At 40.2% G+C, this 15975-nt stretch overlaps 1 protein-coding gene across 1 annotated transcript in view; it reads left to right on the top strand.

Moving 5' to 3' along the window:
• LOC139720223 (polypeptide N-acetylgalactosaminyltransferase 13-like) overlaps positions 1 to 15975 on the top strand; it is a 127631-nt gene that overhangs the window by 19744 nt on the left and 91912 nt on the right. The window contains exon 3 of the mRNA XM_071631589.1: positions 15383 to 15555. Coding sequence (XP_071487690.1) covers positions 15383 to 15555 — 173 coding nt within the window. The remainder of the gene's footprint in view (positions 1 to 15382; positions 15556 to 15975) is intronic.

Genomic DNA, 15975 nt, shown 5'->3' with positions numbered 1-15975 from the left:
CCAGCCGAGAGGTAATGTGAGTGAGTCACTTAAAAGCCATGTGAATGAATATGTTGGTTAGGACATCAAAAACAAGAGAGGGTCGGAGGGAAGGCATTTTACCGCAAAGTATATTGGAGGAGTATTCACAAAAAACAACAACAACAAAACAGTAACCATGCAATAACGGAGAGAAAATTAATGATTGCATTATTATTATTTTTTTTTTTTAATTTTACTCAATGAGATTATCAACCATAGGATGATGACTACCTCAAATCTGCGAGGGGGAAAGAATTTTGCAATATGACAAATTTCCAGTTTTTTACAACGTGATCTTGTTGGATGAACCTACAGACACATTGTTAGAGTGGCACCGTACTGCCGGCATTTAATCGCATCTTGTGGATATATTACCAATGATTGATAAACATATGTGAGCAGCGATGTGGCAGTGCTATGAAAGTATGGTTGCAGTTTAAACCAGTGTGGCATCAGGTGCCAATATTGTATGACAGTCCCCCTGTTCAGACGCAAGCCAGTTTCCAAATACCAAAACTTGATAAAGAAACGATGTATAAAGAATCATCGTATAGCTGACAGACCGTTCAGACGCTAATTTCGACCATTCCAGAAAACGTCGTGTAGATGTGCAATTTCTCACTACGAATGTTGTTATGGTCATGAGTGACAGGTATAAGGTCACCTTTTGTGCACGCTGCCATTAAGCTCCGCCCACTTATACCGTTCTATGGTCGCCATACGTTCTGACGCACAATGGACACAGTGGAATGCTGATTCGTTATTGAGTTCTAGTTCAAAACGATGCTCTGACCGTCGTTTCGCTATTATGTCGTTTCGTTATACGTCGTTTCGTTAGTCAGCATTCAGATGTATAAATTCATGGTATGGACCCTAATTTTGTTAGCGTTTCATTAGTCAGCGTTCAGACATATAAATTTATTGTAAAGCTAAACCGTTTTGGTATAGCTATACTGTTTTAGATCTAGTATAGATTTTTTGCGTCTGAACACCCTGTATGTCAGTGGAAGAGATTGGTGATTGTTATTCAAAGAGAAACTCCACTCTGGGATCAAGTCGGTATGAGTCAAATTGTAAGTACAGTATTCATCGCATAATCGGGCATCTGATAATCGGGATCCTCGCTTAAATGATATACGCTTCCCAGAAACATTTCCAACGCACGTTATTTTCACTGGATAATCGGGCGGGGACCTCTGATAAACGGGACAATTTTTCTTCAAGCGATCTTTGATTTTGTTAATATTTTACACAAAAAATCTACCAAAATACCACAACAATATTTCAAAGATTCAGTATCAGTTGTCGTTTACAACAAACTTACAAAGTAAGCTTCGGATTGGTGTGTTTTGACCTCCGTCCATCCAGTACATGTACATGCATAGCCACGAAAGCGCCGTGTAAAAGTATCCATGCCATTGCAAAGCACATGCCTTTGCGAACATTCTTCTCCCCTACATAAAGCAAAGCCATGTGCTCGCTTGCAATTCCTACTCGACTCACATCCAATAAAAAACATGCCTCGCTCATACAGCCCAGGCTGTGTGCGTTGTTTAATCTCAGTCATACACTCTGAGGGCAAAGTCCATTGTTATCGCGCGCCTTCGTATCTTGTTATCTACTGTCTTTGGTTTCAACTTTCAATACAGCTGTACAATGTGATCTGTGTGTACGTCACAATCTTCCTCAGTTGTGACTGGGCAAAAGTTACGTGATTGAAATGAGGGCTATGAACAGTTACGTATTCAGTGAAATGGGGGAGAGAGTGGGAGGGAGAGCGTGAAAGATGAGAAGGGTTCAATGTATGTGCGAATACGTAACGTTTTATGAATCTAGACTATGAGCTGACATTGATTACGTGTACACGCGTGTTTGACATAAGAATCGAACCCGGTTGCGATTACTCTACATCATTGCGAGAATGCAGGGAGAGCTGGAGGGTCGCGCCGAGGGGTAGCGTGTTGTGTATTCATGTACATGTACAGTACGTCAGTATGCATGTGTGTGTGTGTGTGTGTGTGTGTGTGTGTGCACTACATGTACATGTCGTATGCCGTTAGTGTGTGGTGAGTACTCATCGTGAAATCGGGCACCTCGCTTAAAGGGGCCGTGTTTGCTACTCCCAACCTGTCCCGATTATGCGATGAATACTGTATTCAAAAAAAAAGGAATGTTTTCCTGCTGATATCATATACTGTACATAACAAGGAAATAACCGAGTTTTAGATTTCACATGCTTCTTTCACAAAACTAATACTTCACAAAATCAGTCCAATCAACATCACATTAGCAGATTGTACACAGTACCATCACTGTGCTTGTTTCCCATTGGTTTGCACTGAGATCTGCAGGGCTTGATGTTTCTCTTTTGTATCAAAACAGATCAAACAGAAATCTGAACTTCACGTCAAATCATTGGAGAATCTAAATTATCGTACAACATTATTATTTTTTTTTTTAAAGTCTGAATTATGGCTGCTGAATTGCTGACCCTATTGAAATTACTTGCAATATCCTACTATGTACATATGTGAATCTTTGGGAGAGTTGTGAACATTAATTACACATGTTTCTTGAAGCTTTACGATCCCGCCCCTTGTACTTTATTCTTTTGTCAATATCTCCTACAACTCTCAGCCACAACACACTCTATCTGTTCTGTATTCACTGTGGACTGACCAGTTCAAACACTGACTGGCGGGCCCCCTTTAACCTCAAGATATTACAGTGTACTTGAATAGATGCCAGAAGTTGACATACAGTATACATTGTAGGTTTTTAATGTGGTTTCATTGTTTATCACTCTGTCTGTACAGTGATGTGTTTATCATCTCCCCCCCCCCCCTGCATCCTGTGGAGGAAGTTGGAGGAGGCCACATGTGTGGCAATCTAGAGCTTGTAATATATTTATCATTTAGTGGGGAAAAATGGGTCTAGAGACTGGTCAAGGAAATGCCAATCGATTTCTTTTTATCTGGTAGAGCCACAAAGGAGGTGAGAGTTGGTTCCAAAACCACATATCCAGTTCCTGTAAATACCAATGATGTACAGACTGTCACTTGTTTGTTTTCAGAAGTGCCGGAATGTGAATGGTAGGAGCTTCTTGAAGTCAATATTTACGTTCACACGCAGTTGCCAAACTTGAAGTTTAGGTCGAAAACCTAACCGTCGAGGATTACATGTAGCTCCACTCATGAATTCATGACGCGGGTTCACACACACACACACACCTAAACTTTAGGTTACAACTTATGAGCGAATCCCACTTGATGATTACCATGAAGTGCAGAGGCTTTGCTAGATGACCTATACCCATACAAAATAGCGCAGCGAACGAGACGCGAGGTTCACACTAACTCACAAACTCGTCGATTATTGTGTCCCCACGGAGCGAAACTATGAGTGGGGACCCCCTGTGGCTCGTGGAGAGAGCGTAAACCCTAAGATGTCTTGTGGTTCTAATCATCGACTAAACTTTAAGATTGCTAACTTTTGAGTGCGTCGACATGGTGCTAAACTACAAGCTAGTCATCGAGAGTTAAGTTTTCGACATACATTGTAAACTTAAAGTTTAGGAACAGCGTGTGAACCTAAATGTGGTGTCTCTGGGTGCGTTAATGCTTACATTTTTAAGGCCATAACCAGGCTTTAGAAACACGTTTAGTTCCAAACACTGTTCAGTCCCGACTCATCTTGATATAGTGGCCTACTGTAAATGGCATTTCAAAATGCACTAAAAGGTGTGTTTACAATCAGCGACTCTCTAAACCATCAAATGGGGAAACATAAACACAAATCATGTTTATGATTAGCTATTCTCTCTAGCAATGTTTTTACTGGGGAAGCATAATTCAAAGGCAAAATCCCTTATAGATATTTATTCTAATGTCATCTCAACACCTTTCTGGTTCACATGAAGTACACTAAGTAGATACTGTACATCAACTGAACAGCTCGCTACCAAATAAGGTTTTACAGTATTTCACTGGTGCACATTGTGAGTTTGCTTGAGCCTGAAAAGAAGAAAAATGAGCATGAACAGAACCCTTGTTGAACCCCATTTGGATCAGCATTTTGAATTAGTGTTTCAGAATGCAGATTCTGTCATCGCAAATTGTGCATGAATGCATCCTTGGCCTTTTAGATACTAGAAAAAGAGTTCATCTATGAGGGGCTTAGACTGTACAGATGCTTTTTCTTTGTAATCACATTTCTGAAACACATTCCTGATCATGTTTTTTATACATTGACAAGCTGTTTGGACCCTGAAATATGTTTCCTTACTGACCACCGATTGCCTAAAACATTCCATACAATTATTGTGCCACATACATGTACTTTAAATACTACCCGTCAATCAAGTACCCAAATCTCAATATATAGGTTTAATACATGATAGAATATGCAACATATTGTATTATAATGTTGATGCATCATGACACAAGTGCATACATGATGTAGCCAATAAAAACTCCACTTCGTCAATGGTGCATTGTAGATATTAAACCATTTCGACCGCAAATGGGCTCAGAATTGAGAGCAAAATCTTGATTGGAAAACTCCCAAAACAGAATCCCCAGATCCTACCCCACCCCCACCCCCCCCCAAAAAAAAAAAAACACCTCATCTCTGTTGGATGTATCCCTTCAAGTTTGAATTCATATACAATCAAATGCATATCAACCAAGGGGAGAGATCATTGCTCAATTCAGGTGCAATGATCAATACCAAGAGAGTTCTGAAATTTGAATAATATTTGTGACTCATGTCATCCAGTGGTGGTGGTTTGGGGATGTGTGCCCATGTGACGATGACTGTCGCTATGCACAATATTCATCCCATGTGCATGAAATGTCACCACATTCACATTCTCTCAACGGGCAATTTGTTTTGTTTTTGTTCATGATGTTGTTGGGTGTATTAAGGGCATATGTACAAAGTTGTATCAACAACAACAATAACAACAACAACAACAACAACAACAACAACAACAACAACAACAACAACAACAACAACAACAACAAAAATCCAACCAACCAAAAAGCAAATAATCACCTTCTACGGAAGTTTTACAACTGAAGTGAGAAAACAAAAAAGAAGATCTTTCAGGAAATAAACGAGTTGATAATACAAGTACCATGAAAAGCAGAATCTTCCCTATGTAGGACATACAGTGTAAGTCTCAATGAGAAAATGGTTGCATTTGATGAGTGAAGATGAAGTTAATGACCTCACCCCTTCCCCAAGAAAAAAAAAGAGGGAGAAAGAGATAGCCTTGGCTGGTAAAATTTCTAGCAAAAGGCAGTGATAATATTTTGATTTATTGCATTGCAGTTTTCAGAGTACAGTGCAGTTCAGATTTCTTCCACAGTCAACCTGCTATACTCAGGGTGACAATCACAATTAGTTTTGACTGCTAGGTTTTTGTAGAGGTCACAGAGAGGACAGGTACTGAACTACTTGTTTCTGAAGTGAAAGTAGTGAAATTATGTCATCTACGTGTACACACGTACAATGTATGCTCTTCAACAGTATTGAAATATAATGACCTTGTTTTGTTTTTGTTTTTGCTATCTCACAGCAGAGTTGGTACAGTTGTGGCATATATCGTCTATAAAGTTGACAATAACCTTGGCTCTCTATTTTCAGCCCTCTGCAAAAATAAAGATGATAGAAACCAGCCTCTATATTATAGAAATTGTATACCGTGCTGGTTTTCTGTGAAAAAGAAACAATAACAATGCAGCAATTATAGCAGGCACTGTTTGTATCATGCATCATGTCGTGTATAAATATTCAAATATGATTTGATGATATGTACAGTTTGTCAATAATTCATACAGGAAATTTGTCACACTTCTGCCTTTATCATCCAGATATTTTATCACGGATTAAAAATTGATGATTACATTCTGAGGCTTTTTATACTGATACAGTAGGAGACAGTATGGATATAAAAAAAGCCAAACAACAAAGGATGAATGTAGGCTTTCCAAATGGCAAGGACTGTCATCATGGACATGCCTTGGTATCATTTACATGTACTGATAGGGATGAATTATGAGTATTATTATAAAGAGGGCTTGCTAATTACCTTTATTTCTAGGAATATATGGTAATGGCGGTAGCGAAAGCAGCAATGTCATAGTTTGTCGTTTAATTACGGTAGCGATGAACTAGTTGATCGCGTCTTCTAGTGGAGCTTGCATTGCAGGGCCAGGTGTTACCGCCAAATAACCACTTGGCCAAAGAGCACTCCAATATTGATGTATTCAATTTTAATAAGAGAGAAGATAACTTCACCTATCAAAGAGAAGAGACATGTAACTCCCAGTGGCTACAACTTTCATTATTTTCTCTCGGTTAATTGCTATTCCACACGTTGCCAAGCTTGTACTTAACCCAGGACGTGTCATATCCTTTCACACATAACCTTTTCTTCATACAGAGACTGCTTGGAATTCATGCCACGCTGGCATGCACAAGGCACAGAAGGAGGCCCAACTCTGTCTTTGTACTGTAATATTCCCTATTTGCCCATTATGATACCTTGTTTAATGATAAGCCTAATTGTACCCAATCCTGCAATTGTATTGTTTGTAACCTCTTCCCCTCCATCATCCCCAGAAAACAACAACAACAACAACAACAACAACAACAACAACAACAACAACAACAACAAAGAAACAAACAATACTAGTCTGTCTGTGCATTTATCAACTCGCTTGTATTGCAGAATTAAGGTTTCCAAACAACTTTCAGGGAGATTTGGGCAGTTGATAAACACAAATCTGTTTGAATTCCTTTCTGAAATGCCGAAAAAAAGTGTGATCACAAATGCATTTGAATCAGAAATGTGTTTCTGTGGAGATGATAATTTTGAAATGCGTTCATAGCTTGGACCTGCCCGCGCCAACCACTGCCAACTACACATCTCCGCACCTTGGGTCAAACTGCATGCAATGGAGCTGTGCAGTGACAAGGCCTCACTCTTGAGTCACGACTGAGGTGATAAACAAAACGACTCAAGAAATGTGATCTGAAAGGCCTTTGCAATCGTGCTTTGATAGTGGATATTGAAACCTGTTTCAAACATTGAAAAGATGATAATTGCCGCCTGTGTTTGAATCCCCTTGTTCAGACGCACACCAGTTTAATACCAAAACTCGTTAAAGCAACGACAATAAAGAATCACCGTTCAGACGCTAATCTCGACTGTTTTGGAATACGCCATGTAGATGTGCCGTTTCCCACTGGGCATGTTGTTATGGTCATGATGTTGCTACTAGTGAGAGGTATAGGGTCACCTTCTGCGCTCGCTCATGTTAAAGGCTATTAACCCTGCCCATACAGTTTAATATACATGCACCGTTCTATGGTCACCGTACACTCAGGTGCATAAGGACGTGATGGAATGCTATTAAATTCGTTATCAAGTTCTAGTTCGAACGATGCTTTGACCATGGTTTCGTTATAAGCCGTTTCATCATACATTGTTTTGTTAGCATTTAGACGTATAAATTCATCACATAGCTATACTGTTTTGGTATAACTATGTACCGTTTTACCATAAATTGTTTGTGTCTCAACACACTGTTAGTATTGCAATCACTTTTTATCCACAACCCTTCTGCTTCCAATCTACTGGCATAAGTGGTAAAATCACCCTTTAGATTTGTTTTATTACCTCTAAGTGCTTCCTGCTATTTTCTCCCAGTCCACTGTCCTTTACAGGACATGGGGATGTTGAATTGTGCTCATAAATGTTTCATTATGGCTGCAAATTGAATGGGACAGCCAGCAGTTCCTGATCTCTGTCATTATTTCTTCTCACCAGCAAGTAGGCAGTGAAACCTGCCAAATCTGTGAACTACACGTAATGTACTGTAAAACATGATATATTCGCGGCATGAAATTTTCGCGAATTGGAGCTGACAGCCTTTTTGGTGGCATGAAATTTTCGCAAAGTGCCACTGGCGTTCAATGCATATAGTGTAAACAAGAACTTTCTCGTGCATTTTGATTTCGCGAATCTTGGCGCTCGCGAAATTCGCGAAATTAAAGTGCACGCAAAAATTACTCGTTTTACAGTATCCAGACCCTTCCCATGATGCATTTGCAGCATGCCTTCATCTCTATAAGATACAAAAGTACATTAATGCTTGTGAATGATGCATGGCTACAATGTACATTGATTTGTCCTTTGAAAAAGAAATTGTAGTAGTGCTTTTTTTTTTTCAAAATGTCTTTTTCCTTCGCTTTCATGGGACAAGGAGTAGGACAGAAAGTTTTTCATGGGGGTGTGGTTGTTTCTTGAAGATTACCACACTGCAGTAGATTTTAAAAGATTGTGAAGATTTGCTCAACCTAACGCATAGATTATATTCTATGTGGAGACATGATGTATAAACCTCTGCAAGACCATTGTTTGTTGTACATTGTATGTATTGCATTGTTTTGGTTTTCCAGGTCGCAGCGCACTTTATAATCTTAGATTGAAGTCACAAATCTGGAATTAGATTCAGGATTTCATCGGGAGAGATCAAACATTCGGAGGAAGTGGATTTTTATGACCCAAATACTGCCTGAAACTGGCAAAGACACGTACACGCAATAAAAGAGACAAGACTGGGAATGTGATTGCACCATATGGAATGGCATCTCAACTTATGGCGCTTAATGTAGATTTTGTGCAGATTACCGTCTCTTGGTAATGGGTCATTTCCATACCCACAGAGCCAGACATCATGGCTATTGACCTTTCGAGATGGCCGTTGACTCGCTTGACTCCAGGGAAGACACATTACTCATCATCAAGTGTGCGCATTTTTACATGGATGCACTCTTTTGCTGGGATGTGTTTCAGTGCATTAAAGCCTCTCATCTCCTGAGCATGTGAAAAGTGTGTCATGCTGGCGTCTCCTTATGCATTTAAAATAAAGGTGGGTGTGAGGATAGGGGTTACAGCATCCGACATATGTGACTCCTGGATGAAGTTGAGAGTTTTCTCGATGAGAGATGCCTTTTCCTATGTGTTATGAGTCTTTGTTTACCCTCCGAGACATAGGCAAAGTACATGCACCGGTAACCGCATGTTTTGTTTCAACATGTGTTGCATTTTAATACCTCGGTACTTGGGGATAGTGACAGTGGCATAATTTTACTTAACTCATTGAGGACGAGTTACAGTGACAGTGGCATAGAGGACAAGTCCCGAGTATACTTGGGCAAGTGTCTATGGGAAATGCGTGTTGTAGCAAAATCAGCCTGTCCTCAACGGGTTAAAGTCATGTCAGAAAGTTACAATGATCACATCTGCCAAGGATAGTGTACACTGGTATGCACTTGTGATTTGAATAACATTTTCGATGTGTTGTCAGATGAAACTACTTGCTTCAACCAGACACTTTGAGATGACAATGCTTTGACGTGTCATAACTGAAGGCTCAGAAGCAGAATGAGGGAGCTGAGCATTTTTACACATGCATGCACACCCGCACACACTTACACAAACACCTGCACATGCACACAAACACACGCACATACACACAGACACACATTTATTTGTATGTATTTGAGAAATCTTTCAAAGTGCCTTTTGTTTTAGATTCATCATTAAGTTTGATATTTTCTTTAAGAAGTGAGAACCCCACATTGATACATCCTCACCCTCTTTTCTGACACACACACTCAATTGTGTGACGCTCCTATCTCTCCAGAACCCCCCCCCCCCCATCCATCATGGATCATAAAACATACTTAATGTGCTTGACTTTTTAAAAAGATGAGTACCGCCGAGCGATTCTCCAACAGACTATATCCCCCAGACAAGACCCAAATTGACCTGCAGATGGTTCCCCCGCCAGCTCAGCTCATCTCATCTCGTTCACCCGACGACGATTGATGAGAACAAATGGAGTGAGCAAATTTCATCTTTGAAAACCTGACAACCTTTCCCTCGCTCGCTCTCCCTTCCCTTTCAACCAGCCAGGAGTTGTAATGTTGGGGGGGGGGGGGGGATAAGGACCAAAACAATACATCATACTTTATATTTGTGTCTGGCCACAAGGCAGAAGACAGGTGATTGTTTGGTGTTCTTTTTTTCTGGTGAAGCAGAGTACCTCAGATGATTGGTCTGGTCGTCTCTGTGAAGTGTACAATGTATTTGCAGATCCAGATCTTCCAGCCCGAATCAATCGAGACGTGATTGGGTTACAGCATAATGGGTGTGCATGCCGTGGAGACACTTCCATAATGTATCCAGCCCGTACTGGCAAGACTCTGGTCTCCTCTCCGCTCCGTGACTCCCGATTCCCAAGTGGTATCACGGTCGGGCCGTGCTCCCCATTAAACCTGCGAGAGACCCGTGGCATGGAAGTTTGTGATGAAAAGTGGCTTGCATCTGTCCTGTTGCTATGGTTACCCTCGGCACACATGTTTGCAATCACTCGACATTCTGCGAAACATACAGTACATGAACATTTAGGCCTACAGCATCAGGAAACCTGTATCTTGAAGTAAAGAAATTGCTGTTTACCTATGCATTTTTACTGTCTGTACAATGCAAGGTACTGAAACTTCCAAGTTCATCCAAGTAGTACTTGTAGATTAAAAACTACAATTCCATTCCATGTTTACGATGGCTCTGGTAAATGAATGAAAATCAGACAAGTACAGTGGACGGAATTTCATCAGAATCAGATGTAAAATAATAAGTTATGGGAGTCAAAGTTTCATGTGGAGAGTGGTGACCTCGCCACTTCATTTAATACTGTTATATACTGTATAATATGCCGAATCTTTTGCAAGGTTTTTATTTGCACAAATGTCATGAGTTGGGTGCTGTTTGCAAGTTCAAGAATACGCGTAAATATTAACTCTGATCCTGGCATGAATGTGACGTGTAAACATACACATCTCCATTTAGTACTGGTAGTCCACAATCACAAATTTAACCACTCGCAAAATGGTTGGGAAGTCCCAATTAGCAAAAAGTTAGACACGCAAAATATACGGCATATACACTATTCACATTTGGATGTCATGGTTTGTGAGCAATATCAAGATGGACATTTGGAAATGACATGAAATTGTGAAATCTGTTCACTTTATTTTGTGTCCAATTTGAAAGTGTATCCTCTAGATCATTCTGTTAGTTCCATTCTACTTTGAGCTAGTTTGGATGGGGGTGGCACTGCACTTGAAGATGTTCTCCTCGTAACCATGGCTACATTGTAGTTTTCATACATGGATGCTTTTCCCATTTCCCATCTATGTCTGCACAGCTGACACCGTCATAAGTAGGTCAAACCAGAGCGGGAAATCAGTGATGTGCATTTTGTCGTTACACTACGGGCAATTAGCTTAATTAGCTGGTAAAGTGAAAGTGACATATTTTCCCAGAATATATATGAATCTACTCTACCTGCCTCTATTAAACATAAACTGGCATGTGGCAAAAAACAGAATATTTCCACATTTCTGATTGGTGTTCCCTCTGTGCGTTGGCGAGGATTGACAGGTTTTGCGTGGTTTGTTCGCGTCATGTCAGCCGAGATGGGTAATGTCAGAGACGGCTTCTCGACAAACCTTGCTCTGTCTGCTTATCAGACTTGATGTCTTCTGCAGCTTGCAAGGAAGCAATGATACAAGAATTTGATTGATTGAATCCAGTTCATTGTGGAATTCCCTTCCCACTAGTGAAATGTACTGTGCAGGAATTTATGTGAAAACACTTAATGTACAGTATTAAATAAAGCGGATATTTTCATGTGAGTGATTTTTCACATAGCTGGGTAAGATGAATTTTGTGTTTTTAAATTCTGCCGAATCAAAACGTGAAGTAGTGTCGCATAAAGCCTGTATTGTGCCTTTATTTTCATGCTAGTTTTGTGTTGCATAAAATGCATGACAATTTCCACTTTTACAGTAAACCCACTTGATCACAAAATGTCAATGATGTCACTTTTTCTATGCAACTCTACTTGTGATATGTCTATACTGAAGTAAAGAATCACACATGGTGAAGAGACTAGCTATAAGATCAGGGCATTCAGACGCAAAAAATCTATACTAGAACGGTATAGCTATACGATGAATTTATACGTCTGAACGCTGACTAACGAAATGACGTATAGCGAAACGACGGTCAGAGCATTGTTTCGAACTAGAACTCGATAACGAATCAGCATTCCATCGTGTCCATCGTGCGTCTGAACGTATGGCGACCATACAACGGTATAACTGGGCGGGGCTTAATGGGAGCGAGCACGAAAGGTGACCTTGTACTTACCTGTCACTCATGACCATAACAACATGCACGATGAGAAACTGCACATCTATACGACGTTTTTCCGGAATGGTCGAAATTAGCGTCTGAACGGTCTATCGGCTATACGATGATTCTTCATACGCCGTTTCTTTATCGAGTTTTGGTATAAACTGGCTTGCGTCTGAATAGGGGGTTAGAGTGCTCAACAGAATGCCAATATTTCAGACATGTACACGTATATTTGCCTCATCCTGTGGAAGGGACTCAAAGCCGCAGGTCTTAGGGTGGCTTACTCACAAGACTTACACTGTAGTACTTTCATGCTTTTAGTGGCCATATGAAATAATTCCACAAACATACGCACCCACAAACTGTCACTGTAAGTAAAACATTTGTACTGGGCATGTCTGGCTTTGTTTAAAGTGATAGAACTCTCACTAATGAGATAAAAGAAACAGATATATCACTACAGCCATGATGACTCCCCTGAGACCGACCAGTTTTCAGTCCAGGTGTCGAGCGCTAGTCATCGCCAGTTTCATCTCGACACGTCCGCGCTCCCACCACGCACCTGATTGGAAACGAGTTTCACGGACACGTTCGGCCGTTTTCCGCCTGTGAAAGTCATTAATCTATAGGCGCATTTGTTTGAATTCACTCTCCCTCTTCCTCCCCTCCGACCCCACATATATCATGTTGTAGCTTTTTATTTGATGGCTCGTATCTTGATAGGCCAGATGGATAGTGTTGTTGCGGTTAGAGTCTGCCGAAATGAAATTTTCTGGAGAATGCAAGAACCGAAGGGCACCTATGTGCTTGCTGGATGACCAACTTTGCTATTAAATATGACATGGTTTTGATGATAAAGGTCGCTGTAAATGTGCCTTCGCAAATCTCCCGCTGATTTGCAGGTCTCATGTTTCATAGATTTCTACTCGTATAATAATGAAATGGAAAGGAAGGAATGAAAGCCTTCGCTCTTCGGAAGACAATTGCAGAGTTGTAATAAACTAGTATTAGTAGCTTTCAAAGTAGACCTAGCATATTCAAATGAATGATTCTTGCATTGAGTGGTTTTGTTTTTATTGCAACTGATGAACATATTGTCCTTCATTAATGTAATAAGCACCAATTATTCAGTGTTTGAGTTATAGCCATGATAAAAAAAAAAAATCATAGGCATACACATATCAGAGTACATACAGTTTACTATGGCTATAATAATAGACGAACACAATAATCGGTGTTTACAATATTAATGTCGATGAAGGGCAATTTTTTTTTTGTTAATTAGACATTGTAGTTGATGAATAATAGACTGTTCCTGCAATTTATTCCAAGTTTTGTGCATGCTTTGTCCACAACAACAAAGTTTGCAGGAGGCTTTCCTTACATAGCAGCAACTTATGAATGCTCCATGAATACCTGCCTAAAAAAGTCAGTCGAAGGGAGCTTGTATATAGAGTGGTTCCTTACTAGACCATTATGTAGAAAATCAAACATCCATTTAAAAAAATATAAATTTTAATGCAGTAATTTATGAAAATGATCATTTGATGGGAAAAAAAAAGGTCCGTAATTTGTTTTTTGCAAAAAAAGCAGTGAAAACTTTGTGCGGCCATGGCGTGTTCGCCTCATCAATGAATTCATGAAATGCATTTCACTAGTAGCAAGATAGGATGCGGCTGCATCACCCACCAGGATAGGTGTACTGTGCCGGGAGGAGAAAAGAGGGAAACAAACAAAGAGATACACAGTCAGTGCTTTACCAATGGCACAGGTGCGTTTACCCAAGCGTGTTGGTGTCGGTGGAAAGTCGCGTGGAGGTGAAATTTCCTTCCTGTGTCCGTTGAACTTGTACTCTTGTACATATGTACATCCACATGCATTTATTCTGTGTAGTTTGGTTTCAGCAAATACTGACATTGCACAGTATTCTGGGCAGAGTTTTTGTGGTTTTTTTTTTTTTACAGTGAAAGTTGGTAGAGAATCGTTTGATTTGATGCAAGACTTTTTTTGTGCTATTTGTTTCACAATTCCAAAGAAAAGGAGGTTCACATTTTAAATGAAAGTGCTTCGCTTCCACGGTGTTTCAGATTGAAACAATGAGGTTCTTGTCAACTGATGTCAAAGGTACATTTGATAGCAGGTTGATATTAAACCTGTGCAATAAAAGTTGATACAGTCTGAATAACAACTCTTGTTTGCAAGCATCTCCATGTTCGTTTTTCCTGTTTTTCCCCAATATGATATATCCAGATGTATAGTTATAATGTGTATAATGTCTCTAAAATGGATAGTAATTATGATGACAATTATAGTTATAATGATGATGAAAAAGATAATGATTAACAATAGAGATAATGGTAATGATAATAGTAGTACTAGTAGTAATGCTAATTTGCATTTTTTTTTTTATCCCAAGGCAGTTTAGATTTTGAATCATGTGAGCGTTGAAAGAAATATGAAAATCATTTTCCATTTTCCATCACCATAAGATGGAGAGCTTAATACATCACTTGGTATTTGCTTCTGCAGCTCTTTCCATTAGGGAAGAAAAGTTTGATTATTGCTAGTAGGTGAGCACTTACGACTCCTGTTGAAGGCAGATATCACATTTCCTGAAGCTATTTTCACAAGAGAAGGAAGTTTGTACTGGTACTCTTATTGGGTCTGAAACTCTCACCTTACATTGAAAAAACACAAGTAAACAACAAACAAGAGGCCCACTTACATGCTCAATTCTAATAGCAACTGGATATGTAGCTCTAACCAGGAGGAAGCAAAAACTGGTATCAGTTTATTAAAAACAAATACAACTCATACTTTCATTTCCTACACATCTGTCTTCTATCCAGAATTTTTTTAAATCTGTGATAGATATCGTGAAACAGAGAAGATACTGTTTTTGGTGTGGGGCGACACACTTAAAAGTGCCTTGTTTCTAATTTAGTAGCTCCCACAGCTTTGCATCGTATGTTGTTTTAAGAGTTTTGAGACATTTGTGCTACGTACTGAAACAACCCTAAATTTTCCTCTCCCCCTTTCCATTGCCTCTTTCTCTCCCTGCGCGCTCCTCCTGCTCTGTAGGTGCAAGAGGAAAACGTACCCGCCACTTGACCAGCTGCCGAGAACCAGCATTGTTATCGTCTTTCACAACGAGGCGTGGAGCACGCTGCTACGCAGCATCCACAGCATCATCAACCGGTCGCCAAGGGAACTCCTCGTCGAAATAATACTCGTCGATGACGCCAGCGAGAGAGGTGCGTGTGGGAGACCGGGTGTGTGTGTGTGGGGGGGGGGGTGTGGGGGGGAGGTGTTGTTTCGGCAAAAATCGTCACAGAGAAGGCTTGGCAAGAAGCTGCAGTTGATGCTTGGAAAACAGCTAACCAACAATGATGTACAAAATTGTAGGAGCAGTCGGGGGGGGGGGGGGAGGGAAGGGAGAGGGGAAGCGGAGAGAGTGGGGAGAAGATGAACATATTCACTTCATTCGCTCCTTGTGGAAAAGAAACGTTTGCGATACCTCTTGATAACAGTGCTGTGCTGTATGGAGTCTTTTTCAAGCTATGCGATAATGTCAGAAAAGCTCAGAACAACATAGGTAATGGCATCCCAACAAGAAAGCCTCCATGAGTATTGGAAAAGTCATACAGTATATCAAAACAACTGGGGTTTCTCAT

Source organism: Diadema antillarum, unplaced genomic scaffold (genome assembly GCF_040938485.1).
Source record: "Diadema antillarum isolate AM-2024a unplaced genomic scaffold, OU_Dant_1.0 scf00000123, whole genome shotgun sequence".
Taxonomy (NCBI): domain Eukaryota; kingdom Metazoa; phylum Echinodermata; class Echinoidea; order Diadematoida; family Diadematidae; genus Diadema; species Diadema antillarum.
The sequence above is the reverse complement of the archived record's forward strand: the minus strand, read 5'-3'. Positions and strand labels throughout refer to the sequence as shown.